This window comes from Haemorhous mexicanus, chromosome 2, assembly GCF_027477595.1.
Source record: "Haemorhous mexicanus isolate bHaeMex1 chromosome 2, bHaeMex1.pri, whole genome shotgun sequence".
In the NCBI taxonomy this organism is placed as follows: domain Eukaryota; kingdom Metazoa; phylum Chordata; class Aves; order Passeriformes; family Fringillidae; genus Haemorhous; species Haemorhous mexicanus.
The window spans coordinates 11095094-11109302 of record NC_082342.1 but is presented as its reverse complement, the minus strand read 5'-3'; the positions used below and the strand labels follow the sequence as shown (position 1 = coordinate 11109302).

Genomic DNA, 14209 nt, shown 5'->3' with positions numbered 1-14209 from the left:
GTCAAAGCTACAACCTTTTATTTACAAAACTATGAATTCTTCTCGAATTCAGAGTTCAGAATGAAAGAATGCAGAAGTTTAAAAACTTCTGAATTCATTACAGAAATTATGCCCATTTTACTCTTGATTTTTGTACTTTCCTCTACTGCCAATAACAATGATTCAGACATCTAGAGGGAAAAGTATATTCTGAAAACTAATTTTCAGAAGCGTTTCATTTTAAGACAACCTATGCAAACCAGATTCAATAATGAGTGTTTAAACTGTACAAAGCCCTTGTAAAAACTGTTTCTTGAGACATTATAGAAAAATCATGTGTTCAAAAGAGTTTCCAGATGCTCACTAATGCAAACAATGAGTTTTTCTTCTGAGATGAGAAAGAGGAGCAAGGTTTTGAAGTATTTTAACTACAGGATTGAAAAGCAAAATGGCATTAAAATGAAAAAAGCCTAATTGACTATCTACAAAACACCTCTTTATTTTACTCTCTATATACTCTGGACTTCATGGAGCTAGATTTCTAACATGAAATAAGAGGGTGAAAACAGACAACTCGTGGAAAAAAAACCTGAAAGTATTGATGTATGGAACGGAAAAAAAAAAAATCACACTTGAACTAAAACAAGCTACAGAGTCAAAATTTTTTCAGCCAAACAGAGGATTGCATTTTTGGTCATTTGGTTTGCTTTTCTCTCATCTAAAATGTACAACAAGCAGAGCGAGAAAAAAAATCTTACCTCTCTTCTTCAGCTTTAATTTGGAAGGCATCTTCTAGCCAATCTAATAATTTGTGTGTAAATTCACTAACATCTTGCTGTAAAAAAATAAAGTGATCAGTACACATATGCAACAGAACACAACAAAGTGTCACCTTACAAGACCAGTTTAGCAGAATTCCCTTCCCCCTCCACCAGTGTTCCAGAATCACACAATGTCCAAGACTATGCCACAATTGTTTTTTTTATGAGTGGCTCTGGTGTTCCTCAGCAGTGACACTGTCCTGTGATCCTTGTTACTTGGGCTCAGCTTTCACACCACGCTAGTCCAAAGGCATCTCTTGAATCCCATTGTTCAAACCCTTTGGTATCTAGCAAGTGGTGACTAATATTACTTTCATCGAGCACCAAATTCAGTGTGCTGTTGTAATTAAACACTTCATTGTTTAAATGAACTTCATAAACAACCTCATGCTATGAAACAAAGCATCTGAAGAAGTAGAATATTGCTCCAAAAAAAGCAGAATATGCACATTAAGATTTGGGTAATAATCCTGAACATGAATATTTAGATCCTCCAAACCAGTATCTAAACAAGCAGTATAATGGCCTTGAACATTAACAGTACAGCCCTGGGTGTACCATTAGATCAGAATAGTATTTCTCCTTCAAAAAACCCCAGACTTAGAAGCTAAACTAAATCCTAAAAGCAAGAAAGTTGAACTATTAGTCCATTTCTAAAATAATAGGAAGAAAGTGTATTGAATAAAATAGTCCTGTTGTCTGGAATTTTTCTTTTTACATCTTTCTAATAAATGTAACCAGAAACCACGTAAGTTCAAAAACTGTGATAATTAGAAGTTGCTTTTCTGTGGACATTTTTATATTCTGTTGTCTATGGTAAGTGTTTCCCATTACAATATGACTACATAAAAACATGCAAAAAATTGATTGAAAATACATGGAATTTACCTGTTGGGAATCATTTGATTTAAAAGCATCTTTAAGGATTTCAACTGCTCTTGATGGATCAACGTATTTTCTCTTTGAACCAACTAGAAGTGCAAACAGGTACCTCAATTCACGCATGAAAGGCAGATTCCTATGTTCCTGTATGTGAAGAATAAAAATATTTAACAAAGTGGTAACAGAAATCTGCTGAACAGAAATGTTACCCAATAACCTGAGTAATGTCATAATAATATATAAGGTTACCTGCAGTACTACCAAGGTAATGCTGCATGCCTTTTACTTGTTAATGTTACAAAAGAATGCAGTTCTTTGGGAAGAAAATTCCATTTCAGAAACTAAAGGTTCCCTGAAATCATATCTAGACAATACTGTTTGTTTTGAAGTGGGCCTGCACTGAAAACTGGACAAGCAGAGCTGCCTTTAGGACAGAAATGTTTCTCTCAAAACTTAAAAAGTCTTAAGTAACACCCTGCAACAATATGCATTATTTTATTGAAATCAGTATTCCTCTGTACCTCTAGAAGAATTTCTTGTGAGCCTACCCATTACTCAGCACCTTTTTTAAGCTTATTTTTTCCTGGAAACTATACTTCTAAGGTCTAAATTAACCTTTATTATTTCTCTTGACACAAGTAAAATAGCCTGCTCCCCTTCCTACCCAACTTTGAAATACAGTTCATGTGACTATGGCATTCTTTTGCTGGTTTCCAGAAGAGAAGAAATTCTTTCTGCCTGCATGATGAAAAACAAATAAACTGAAACACAAATACCATAGATTAAATCACAGATTATCAATGCTGCAGAGATTGGATATCTACTCCTGAGTAGATAGTTGGCAAATACTTGTGAAATTAAACCCCATGTAATATCCACTTGTATTTAGAACAAAGTATCATTCAAAGGCACCACAGATGTCTGATACTGGTCAAACTGGAATTACTTGATGACAAACTATTTCACATGCTCATCAGACAGCAGACTTGTTTAGTCACTCCTGTGTCAATCCAGGAGGCATAAAGCTTTTTGCTTATAAAATATGGTTTACTTCAGATTTCAAAAGCGAACAGTGAATTCCACGTATTCCACATAATAGTCAGGAAATACTTATAGTCATGTAAATCTCTGAATTTAACTTGCTCTTCTAGTCCACCTTGCAAAATACCTGCCAGTTATAAACACTATTCACAGAAAAGGCTGCACTTCAAGTGCCACCCTAATTCAGCATCAAATCATCCTAATTTGAGAACAAAATCAGTCTCCCATTTAGATACTTAAAGCATAATATAGCAACAAACAAAGGAAACAAACTTCAAAAGTTGTATTTTTCTTGCTGTTTTCTTAAAGTGCTCTATTAAAACAAATGGAATTTCAATTTTTAGATACATTTTATAAAGATGCTTCAATACCACTGATAGTTCATATGCATAAAATAAATTATTACCCACAGAATACTCTTTTTATTAAATCGGAAGTACATAAGCATTATTATAATGTACATAGTACATTACTGCATTACCCAAATTTACACTACTACTTTGGTTGAGTTTTAGCCAAAGTTAGCTTTTTAAGTACCAATGCAAGTAGGATTACTCAGAACAAATATCTACAAAGGCTACTAAAGTTCTCTAAAACTAGGGAAATCCTTGCTGCTTTTGAAAAAGCTCAATTTAACGCAATAGACATGACTGTGGACCAGAACAAACCCTAAATTCTTCAAAATAAGGTGGGCCAATCTCCAAGGTAAGGTACTGAGTTCCACAAAAGGACTTGTACGTCAAAACAAGAACTGATAAAGTGAACACAGCATAGCATGCAACCCTCACTTCTAAAGCATCCTGTACATGCACCAACACAAAAAGAGATTAAAATAAGTTTTTAACTAAACTCTGCATGGAAATTTCATAATCTAAGACCTTTTCCATTTTACCACCTATCCTGCCTGCATAAATAATTTCTTAATACATGTCAGAATAACTTATTATTATAAATGCTTTTAAAGCAGTCTACATATTTAATACATAGCAAACATCCACTGTGGCCAATCAGCTTGCCAGGAGAGTGAGATAATGATAATATTACAATAATATCAGAACAGGTGGAAGGATGTGCTAACCTAGAGTGCAGTAACCCCTTTCCTCTGATAATAAAATGTTTCCTGAAGATATCACTGAGGCCAAATATTTAGCTGGTCTCAGTGTGTACAGCAAAAAAAAGATTTGTTCATGTGACAGCAAGAGCCAAGAGAACCGGGACAGCAAAGAAGCTGCAGTAACTACAGAGAACTGCATTTGTTCTACAGAAAGAAACAAAGGAAGACAAATTATTTTCAAATTAAAAGGAGCCAGATCAAATTGAAGATTTTAAGCGTATGCCCAAATCCAGAAAATCAAAGCCCAATTAGCTGAGACAAATAGGGTGGGGCTATTGTTTGTTTCGGGGTTTTTTTAAGTAAAATTTTATACCAATGAATTCTGGATTAAAAAGTTTACATGCCAAATTATTCATAGCATTTGGATTCAATACATTGATGGGAAAAAAACAAACACCCTGCTCTGCAATATTCCCTGAAGTACAACCACATGCTTTAATTCTAAATCAAGAGATTGTCATGACCCCAGCATTAAACTCTAATTCCCATCAACTGGAAGAACAACGTGATGTAAACCCATGTATTCAAAAATTGGGATTATTAAAACACATCCTTTATTAGCAAGAAAAAGTGATCCTGGAGAATGTCAGTCACATATGGTAGTTAATATTGGAATAAAAATAAAAACAAAACCAAAACTGAGGCAAAGTAGTTTTAAAATAAGTAAGCAGTCGGAACTAAATTTCAGGGCTTTACTTTTTTTTCTACTGCCAACTGGTAACTTATATTACAACTCTGAATCAATTTGCCTCTAATTGCCTTCACTTACAGAGAAATAAGGGCACCATATTTGGGGGCATGCATGCTCATGTCTTCTATCCGTTAAATTCCAACTAGCGCAGCGATCCCTTATCCTAAACTCTCCTCAATCCTTTTTCAGCTGTAGATAAGACAGATGAGTACACCAAGTAATAATGCTACTTAATTCTGGAATGTAAATTAACAAAGGAGAGGACACAAACTCCTGCCAGAGATTCTTTCTAGCAGGCCTGCAGAAAGCAAGGTTTCTGCCCAAATCCATGCACTTGCCTGGTGCCACACCATTTCACACAAATTTATTGCCTGTCATGGTCAGAATTTCTAAAATAAAGCACTGTGGAATGGCTAAAGGCATTCAGCTGCAAGTGGCAATGCTTGGGCAAGATGTTTATGAAACCAACAGCTTGTTATCAGCTATTTCATACCACTTTTTAGACGCCAATTGCTTTTTCCATGCTGAAAAATGAACAAAAAATTTCTGAGTACTGAAGAATATTACTAAAAAAAATTACATGATGAAAAATTAAACACTGAGCAGAAAGTCGATCTAAAAATAAAACAATTTACTGCAACTATTTGTAAAGCATGACATATCTTTCTCATTAAAATACACTGCCTCATCCCTACCTTGTGTTGGGAACACTACCCATGTTTCCTTTTCACACCATCTCATGACCTAATGCAAATATGCTTTCCAACCAAAAAAGTGACCTCTTGCACTTTGAATGCGGTGAGGAAAGAAGGGGGTAGGGCAGGAGAGAAATTATCCAGGCCTGACTGAACATTCAACTTCCCTTTTATGGAACATACCCAGAGGTTTAGAAAATGGACACTGTCTTCTCTTTGTCTCCTTTTGCTTCTTTAATTACAGCTCTTACTTTTGATAGTGAACATTCCAGAGAATCCTGGAGGGACAAACAACTAAGAACAGACTGACAACACACTCGCTTCTTTAAATCTGACAGAGAGGGGCAACAGGCAATACTCTAATTTACTGTGAGGGTGCTGTGTCCCTGGCACAGGTTGCCCAGAGAAGCTGTGGATGCCTCATCCCTGAGAGTGTCCAAGGCCAGCTTGGATAGAGTTCTGAGCAACCTAAACTAGTGGAAGGTGAACCTGTCATTGGCTTAGGGGTTGGAAGTAGTTAATCTTTAAGGTTCTTTTCAACCTAAGTCATTCTAATTTCTGGGTATGAAAAAATTCATTGCTTTATAAGTCCCTGCTAAAAATCAGGCCACAAAGCAGCTTCATAAAGCCACTTCCTTTTCCATTTCTTCCTTCCCTTTTCATAGCATAGAAACCACAGGGCCCCCATTGCATCTGTCCTCAAAGGAGGCCCATGAAGGAAGAAAACCTGATCTGTCTTGTCCCCCACTCCTGACCATTCCCCCTTGCCAGTCTGAAGCCACAAGAAATCTAAGCCAAGGCCTTCCCCTTCCTGATCCTATATGAGTACCAGGATAAGCATGAGAAAACTTATACTTATAATCACCTCCTGAAAAAGCCAGAAGAGACAAGCTAATGAATGAAAGCTCAATGTCAGATCCCGAGTGGGAGGGAACTGGAATAAAATACATTTGCTAAGACAAGCTACATTCACATGAGAAATGATCTGCCTCTCTCAGCATCCTGCCCCAGACTCTGCTGCCAGGCTGATGCCATTTATGTAAGATCCACAACAGGAAGCTCAGAGAACTGTTAACTGGCACCTCTAAAACCCATAATGATATAAGCTAGAGAACAGTGCAAAATTCAAGTCCAAGGCAGAAATGCCCTCATCAGCCATGAGAGGAAATCAGCTTCTCATTTTACCTTTTGGTTTCGGGGTAAATCTTGAGCATTTGCAGGAGGATTGAAATTCAAAACTAGTCTTCGAAACTCCAGTAGGTTAAATAATGACTGAAAAGAAAAAAATTAAGAAAACATTTAAGCACTTCTACAAACAATACAAAACTCTTCCAAATAAGCCTTAGCAAAACAAATGAAGTGTCAAACACATGCAATTTTAAGTTTTGTTTCAGAAGGCAGAGTATTGCAAAACATATTTTCACCAGAAGACAATTACTTTTGCCAAGAAAACAGTGTAATAAAAAAATACTCTGCACTTAATCACATAAAAGGAACAATAATTTTACATAATGGGCAAATTACATTTTACAACAGGAATTTTATGAATTGTATAACTGTCAGTTTTCAAAATGGCAAGAAACACTGTTTAGCCATCTAAAATTTATCTTGTAGGCCCTCTATCATCTACTCCTCAGTGCACAGAGACTACATCTCTGCATGTGCAACCTAATTCCACTTGCATTAGCTGAACATGTTGCATTCTGTCCTCCCTTCCAATTCCTACAAGATCTAAAGGATGCACATTAGAGTAAGGAAACTGGCTTATACAACTATGCAGGTAAGGGACTGATACCATTACAATTTTATGGACACATGAATAGACAGGTGTCTGTCTGTCTAGGACATGAAAACAGGTGGCTGCAGGCACACCCACAAAGAACTCCACAGTGCCTGGAGCCAAGAGAGTACAGGAGCAAGATGACTCTGGGCTGCAAACAGTAAAAGTCCAATGCATTGACCTGAGAACTGGAGGCCTCAGAACTTGTGGAACCACATCACTGCTTTTCTGTACAGACAAAAACCACCTTAACTAAAAATCACTATGTTACAGAAGAACATTTTGATGAAGACAGTAGGAACAAAGGTCTGAAGTACCTTAAACATGCTCATCAGAGAAGCACAGGAAAGATCTGCCTTCCTATTTGTATTTTATTTGGTTTACAATCTATAATTAACTCTCCTCCCACTCCATCACATATCTTAGCTATTTGTTTTGGAAAGGCAGAGTTTGCTTACCCCAGCAATAGACTTTGATCCCAGAACTTGTCCTACCTATGTAAAGACTTAAGTCACAGATCACATCAGTTTAACAGGTTTTCAACACCACAGTGCCAAATAAGTAAAACACAAATTGTGAAGAGGCTCTGCACTTATTCCAGTAATTTGGAACATATTGGTAGGGGAAAAAAAAGGTTGTAAAATACTGCTGTGTTACTGATTCTCCTTGTGAAAGAGCCCATATAGAGTTTAACTTTTTCCCATATCCCCCCGGTATACAGCATTCCCATCAAAACAAAGAGGCTACCAGTGTCACACTTCTTCTTAGATTTAAAAAGTATCCAAAACATCAGCCAAAAAAAGATCTCTCTCACCTTGCTGAATCAAGATAGACAACTGAGTAGTCAAACTTTTTTTCCTATTTTGCTGTTCAAAATACATGTTCCCCTTTTATCCATCCTTGCAGAGAAGGGAGATTAAAACAGAGTCCTTTGTTTACTTACTCAAAGCACAGAAAATGTTAATATTTAATTCAAGTGTCAGTCTAGAAGCTGATACTAATTGAAGTTATGTCTCATGATGTAACAGCATTCCACTGGTGGGCTCTTCAGCAAGCAAAACATAGCAATGTTTCATGTACAAAATAAACCAGCTGCTGAAATATAATGTCCAAAGGCTGAATTCTCTCCATAACTAATCCAAGTGCCATCAAAGTGCCAAGAAGCTGAGCAGGCCAATTTCATAATACAAACACACAAATTATGTACAGAAAACTGTACTCAAGTTTAGCATTTTAGCCTGGCATTCAATCCAACAAGTTTTTCACAAAAATTCAGTTTCCTAAATTCAGAAGTCTTCTGAACATAATTCCATGCTCTGTGACTGACCCGAACAAACCCATCTGTGCAATCTCCTGAGAGTAATTAAGAGGATATTCCAATTTGCTCTTTTCCTCTTCAACCTTGTACTATTCAAAAATTCTTACGCAAGATGTTTAGTTGTTAAACTTCTTGGCAGAACAGCTTACAATGTGCATGGCTGTTGTGAGATACAGCAGAATCCTCACAGTTTATCTGCTGCCAACACCACTAATGCACACAGGACAGTGTCAGGCTGTAGCTCTCCTATAGTGAGCTAAGTCAACTTAAGGAAACTTCTACCTTCATTTCAAAAAGATCATTTCCTAGTGTAAGTGTAAACAAGTGCCTGAAACCAACTGTTTTAGTGCCTGAAGTATATCAGTGATGAACCTGCAGTTGTTCCTGAGGTAAGGAGATAAAAAGGAGCTCACCTAAGCCCAGCAGAGACCTCCCAAGGCCAACCACCCCCAAGGCCCAAACAGGGGTGAGGCAAAACACTTTCCAGTTTGCTGAGCCAACTTTGTCCAGGCTCCCTGCACCCAGGGTAAGTGGCCCATGAGGCAGAAGCTGCTCTTCTGCAGCCACCAAGAGACAAAGCAGACTGTCCCTGGCCCAAGTGCCACACACTGGCCCTGGCCTAAAGCTCCTAACAGATTTCCTTTCCAATCACACTGCACGGAGAAGCACCTCACCTCTTACCCACTTGGCTTCAGCTACACTAAAGGTGTAGGAGTCCCAGTGCAAGAAAACAGGCTGCATCTAAAAGGTGGATACTTCACATCTACTGTCCTTGATCAAATACCTTTACAATTGACTAAAGTATGCAAAACTTATGCATGAAAGAAAAACTCTCTACAAGGTGGGTTTGCGGCTTTTTTTTTTTTTTTCCGCCAGTGCATTTAAACCATTTAAAAGCTGTCATCTGGAAACTTGACTGAGCCAAGCTAAGTTAAACCAATTCAAATTGCCATGAACATAAACAGTATGGACATAAAGAGTATTCTTACTGCCTTGTATTCTGTCAGAACAGAATACAGAAGAACAGAAGTCCAGTCTCAGTTTAAGGTATTCACACTAACAATACTGAATAATGAATACAAGACATTGTGGCTTTCCCCTGCTATAGGTGGTTATGATGCATTTTCAGTCATACCAGAGAAAACTAGGTAGAGTTGTAGCTTCTATACTGTAAGATACTATAACATTCAGTTTTATGAGTAATGTTTACTTACATTGAGTTCAAACAGTTTCTGAATGCAAGTTGCCTAGGTTTCCCTTAAAACACTCTGCTTATCTCTTTTCCCCCCTTAAATTCTAGGATTATCAAACCTAAGGACTTTGCCAAAATTTAGGTTGACTGAATAAAGAATTAATTCTTAACATTCAAGAACAGAGATGCAAAATATAAACGGAATTAGTGCTGCAAGAATATAAATTAGTCAGTATATTGAATATATAAACGCCTGGCAAGAAACACAGGTCATTAGAAGCCACCAGAGTCCTAAATTAATAAAGTTACTGACACCAATAACACTTAGAGAGTAGGAAAACACTGCTTCTGAGTCTAGGTACAAGATGACCCAACAAGCTGCTGCACAGAGCTTCAGACAGGCTCTTGGTGGATTCTTGCAAGTTTGTAAACATTGGGAACTAAAATCAGCTGGTTCACTAACAGATTGATGAAAACATTTGATTCTCTTTGACTACCAATTTTGTATTTGTTTCCAGCACTGAGAACAAAAACAAAAAAAAAATACCAACAAGAAAAAGGCAAAAATGTCCACAAGAACTGTGCATTTTTAATATGCATCACCTTTATACAAGTTTGCATAAGACCATGAACAGGCAGACAGCTTCCCATTGAACTTGCAAAGTTGAGTTTGGAAAGACAGAGGGAAGACAGGACAGAAGGAAGAAACCCAAAAACTAAATATATCTTACTAGGACAGCTTGAAAAGCAACTCTTGGCAAGGGAAAAGAAAAGCATGCATTCCTACAGAGCTCCTAAACACATTCCTTTGGGTACTGGCACTTAGCTAAAAATGATCTTGTACAAGTTGAAAATTTATGTGTATTAGCACAGCACAACACCCATTTTCCTCATTTAGTCATCTGCAGCCTTTTATGCATTTCAGTTTGACATTTATTTCATTTTTTCTTTAAAGCCACAAAGCCAAGACCATATCTACCTACATTCTGTGTAACAAGCAGAGAGCAATCATAAATAGTGAATAAATCATTACTGTTCTAATAATAAAAAGCAAAAATATAGCCCTATGTTATAAAGTATATTATTTGGAATACTTTGCCTCTGCCAACATAAGAAATTAGATTTATGTTCTTCACTTTATAAACAATTTTGGTGGTTTAAGGTATATAGAGCCAGTTTTAATGGGGTAGACTGAGTATTATTAGGGTTAACATTTGATTCATGTTAATAACTCAAATCAAAGAAAAACACAGAGCTATGGAATGTACCTGCATGCATTGCCATGTTTCCTCCAAGAGAATGAAGAATTTGAAATTTACTAGTTATCAATATTTGAAGCACAAAGGTTCAAAGTAAAAGTATTTCTAAATATTGCACAAATTAGTGATTTAATACTCTCTGATTAAATATTAGCATCCAAAGCTCCAAACTGCAAAAATATAAGCAGCTGACAGCTGAGTCCACTTCTCACCAACTTGCAAGCCTTTTGGACTCTATATCCCTGTATCTTGAGATAATTGGGATTGTTCAGCCTGAAGAAGAGAAAGCTTCAGTGTGACCTAAAGTGTGGCTTTCCAATAACTGAAGTGAGCCTACAGGAAAGATGGAGAAAGACTATCCTGGAGTGATAAGACAAAAAGAGAATGGATTCACACTCACAGAGCAGGTTTAGATGAGATATTAGGAAGACATTCTTTACTGTGAATATGATGATGCACTGGCACAGGTCCCATCCCTGGAAGTGTTCAGGGCCTGGTTGGATGGACCTCTGAGCAACCTGGTCTAGTGGAAGGTGTCCCTGCCCATGGCAGGGGGTTAGAAGCAGATAATCTTTAAAATCCTATCCAACCCAGGCCACTCTTTGGTTCTAATCTGGGAGAATCACTTCTCTCTCCTCTTTAAGGCTTTCCAGACTTTTCCTATTTATTGATTATTTTTCCTTTTTTGGTTCATATTCTTCAAAGTACTTTCTCACAACAAAGTCCATAAAGCAGCTGCTTGTTGCTACTGCACCAATTACTCTGCTGGGCACAATGCTCCCTTCTACCCTGCTCCTCCTTATAACTTTGGGGTTGTCTCCCACTCTCCACTTGTTTCTGTATTATTCCTGTTAAGTGGTAAATCCTGTTTCCAGAACAGAGACTAGTAAGAGGCATTAAGAAAATTAGGAGGTCATCCAAAACATACTTTTGTGCTTCTTTATATACACTGAGGATTTGGCAGAGTCCAAAGCTTCTCTCTCATTCTTTAGAAAATTTCTCATAAAGAATTCAGAAGGGAAGTGAACAAAGCAACTTCAAAGCTGGGGCTTGAGCAGGTTCCTGTTCAAACTACATTGTGAAAGCATAGAAAGAGGAGTTTTCTTTTGCTCTTCCCCTCTGAAATAAAAACTCTTACAGATAGATATGACACTGCCTGATGGCTGAACATGTACAGTGGTAGTGAGAATCACAGATTTGAGAACCACAGATTCAATCCCAGGTCTCAAAAGCTTTGGAAAGTACCTCTAAAAGGACATTTTTATTTATAAACCAACAACCAATTAGCATTCCAAACTGCTGAAAACCTAGGCACAATTTGCAGTTTTAAGCTATCATGTCTTACATCTTCAGAAGGCTGAGGTGTGACATGGAAGAAGATGGAAAACAGCTTGCATACTGTTTGAGCTTGAAAGTCAAACTAAGACCTCAAGCAGGCTTGGGTTAAGTCAACATTTTAAACAAACAGCTCACCATGGAATTACCAGCCTGCATTTAAAGAACATTTACTTGTTTATAGCAACAAACTCAGAACATGACTACAATTCAGAAGACAGCTAAGTATGATATGTGTCCAGAAGAATTCACTTTATGCTTGTGTCTTGGCACATACTAAGAAATGCCATCCAACCACTCCTCTACTACATGGTCAAAGCAAGAAAAAAAAAAATGTTAGGACAAAAAAAAAAAAATCACAGCCAACATTTCCTTACATGGTTAGTTTTCAGCTTCTTGCCTAAATTAAGCGATGTAAATTTAAATAACACACATAAACAATGCATCCTGTATCCTTTATTTTAATTAAATGAGCAACTACTTATGAGTCAAAATGAAAGCCATGATCCATTAAAGCTTTCCATACCTTCACAACAAATTTTGCAATATTACAAATCATTAAATGCAAGGTAAGAGTCTGAAATATCAGACAAGCAACTTGAGGAAGCCAGAGACTATAAAAGCACAAAAAGGAAGAAAAGGAATACCCTGTCAGCAAATATCATAGGATGACTGAATTTGGAAGGGACAGGTTCACTTTTCAGAGAAACAGAGGGAGTGACAGAGGAATGGAAAGTAAGAAACTAGATTTCCAACATCATTATTGCTCTGCCCATGAAACTCTACAGAGCAGTTTATATCACATCCCCCACCAGCCCCTGCCTCAGGCTGTTCCACAGTGAAAATAGTGGAAAGAAAATATTCCATCAATGACCATTCTAAGTCATATGGGGACTGAACATTGAATGTTCTTCAGCCTACAACCTTGCACTGCATGCCCAGCAAAGCAAGGGACCCATGTACAATGTATAAATGTCCACATTTAATAATATAATACTAGGCATTTTGGTATTAATGCACTACCACATCATCCATCACAATCCTTTCCATTCATCATGACAAATAAGAAACACAAAATAATGTCAAAGTTAGATACTTGTGGTAGGCTGCTTTAAAGAAGAACAATATTGGCAAGTAGTGAGCTGCCAACTGGGAAGAAAATACTTGCTTGGTTCTCACCCATCAAGTTGGTTCATTTCTTCCAAGAACTAGAAGTCTAGGATCAAAGGAGATCCTAACCCCAAATACACTAACATCAGGAAAACAAGAAGGCTGCTCCCAAGCACAATGCAACAGAGTAAAATGCCAGAAGTGGTGTTAGGGATGCTGAAAATAAAAGTTAAAGACCACCCTAGGAGATTTATCCTTGCTAACTTCATTCAGCAAGCTATGCACTTTTGAGGGAAAAAAAAAAAATTCTCATCCACCTCTGACAGACTCACAGGGAAAAGCATGTGGGGATGTCAAGCCCCAGCTGTCCTGTTGGGATACCTCGTTTGGTAAAGGGAGAAGCTGCAACCTGGCCCTCTGGAAGTCATGAGAATGGGGGAGAGAGTGCACATGGTACATGAGGAATGGCACTGGAGAAAGAGGAAACAGCAGCATTCACAGTACAATTTTCACTGATTTCCCCACACACTTTCCCTCTCCCACAGAAATCTACCTTGGCACACTGTGACATCCTCTGAACCATCTGGGCATTTCCCAAGGCATCTTTTCCACAGGGCAAGTCCTGTCAGGACATTAGTTCTTCTACATGACTAGAATCCCACTTGGGACTCCAAAAGATAAAGTTTGTCTGGTGCAGTGTCTTAAACCAAAACATCTGGGGGAGAACTTGCACAGGCGGCAAACCTAACACACAATTCCAACAACATATCCGTGTCCTATCCTTACTTGCTTTCTATATCCCATGTCCTGAAAACACTTAACTTGTGCTCAGCATGGGATGAAGGAACCACTCCACAGGCTCCATAAATTTATTATTTCTAAGACATTTTCAGGCTGTAAACTCTTACAGCCAAGAAAAACTGTGACGTTACCTTTTCACAAAGGGGCCACTAAAATCTACTGCAGAAAAGTAAAAACATACAGTGGTGTAT

At 37.6% G+C, this 14209-nt stretch overlaps 1 protein-coding gene across 4 annotated transcripts in view; it reads right to left on the bottom strand.

Moving 5' to 3' along the window:
* Positions 1-14209, bottom strand: part of USP25 (ubiquitin specific peptidase 25) — an 88359-nt gene that overhangs the window by 32407 nt on the left and 41743 nt on the right. For all 4 annotated transcript variants that reach the window (XM_059872914.1, XM_059872922.1, XM_059872928.1 and 1 more), the window contains 3 exons: positions 6409-6495; positions 1689-1826; positions 738-814 (listed from right to left, as the gene is read on the bottom strand). In XM_059872914.1, coding sequence (XP_059728897.1) covers positions 738-814; positions 1689-1826; positions 6409-6495 — 302 coding nt within the window. The remainder of the gene's footprint in view (positions 1-737; positions 815-1688; positions 1827-6408; positions 6496-14209) is intronic.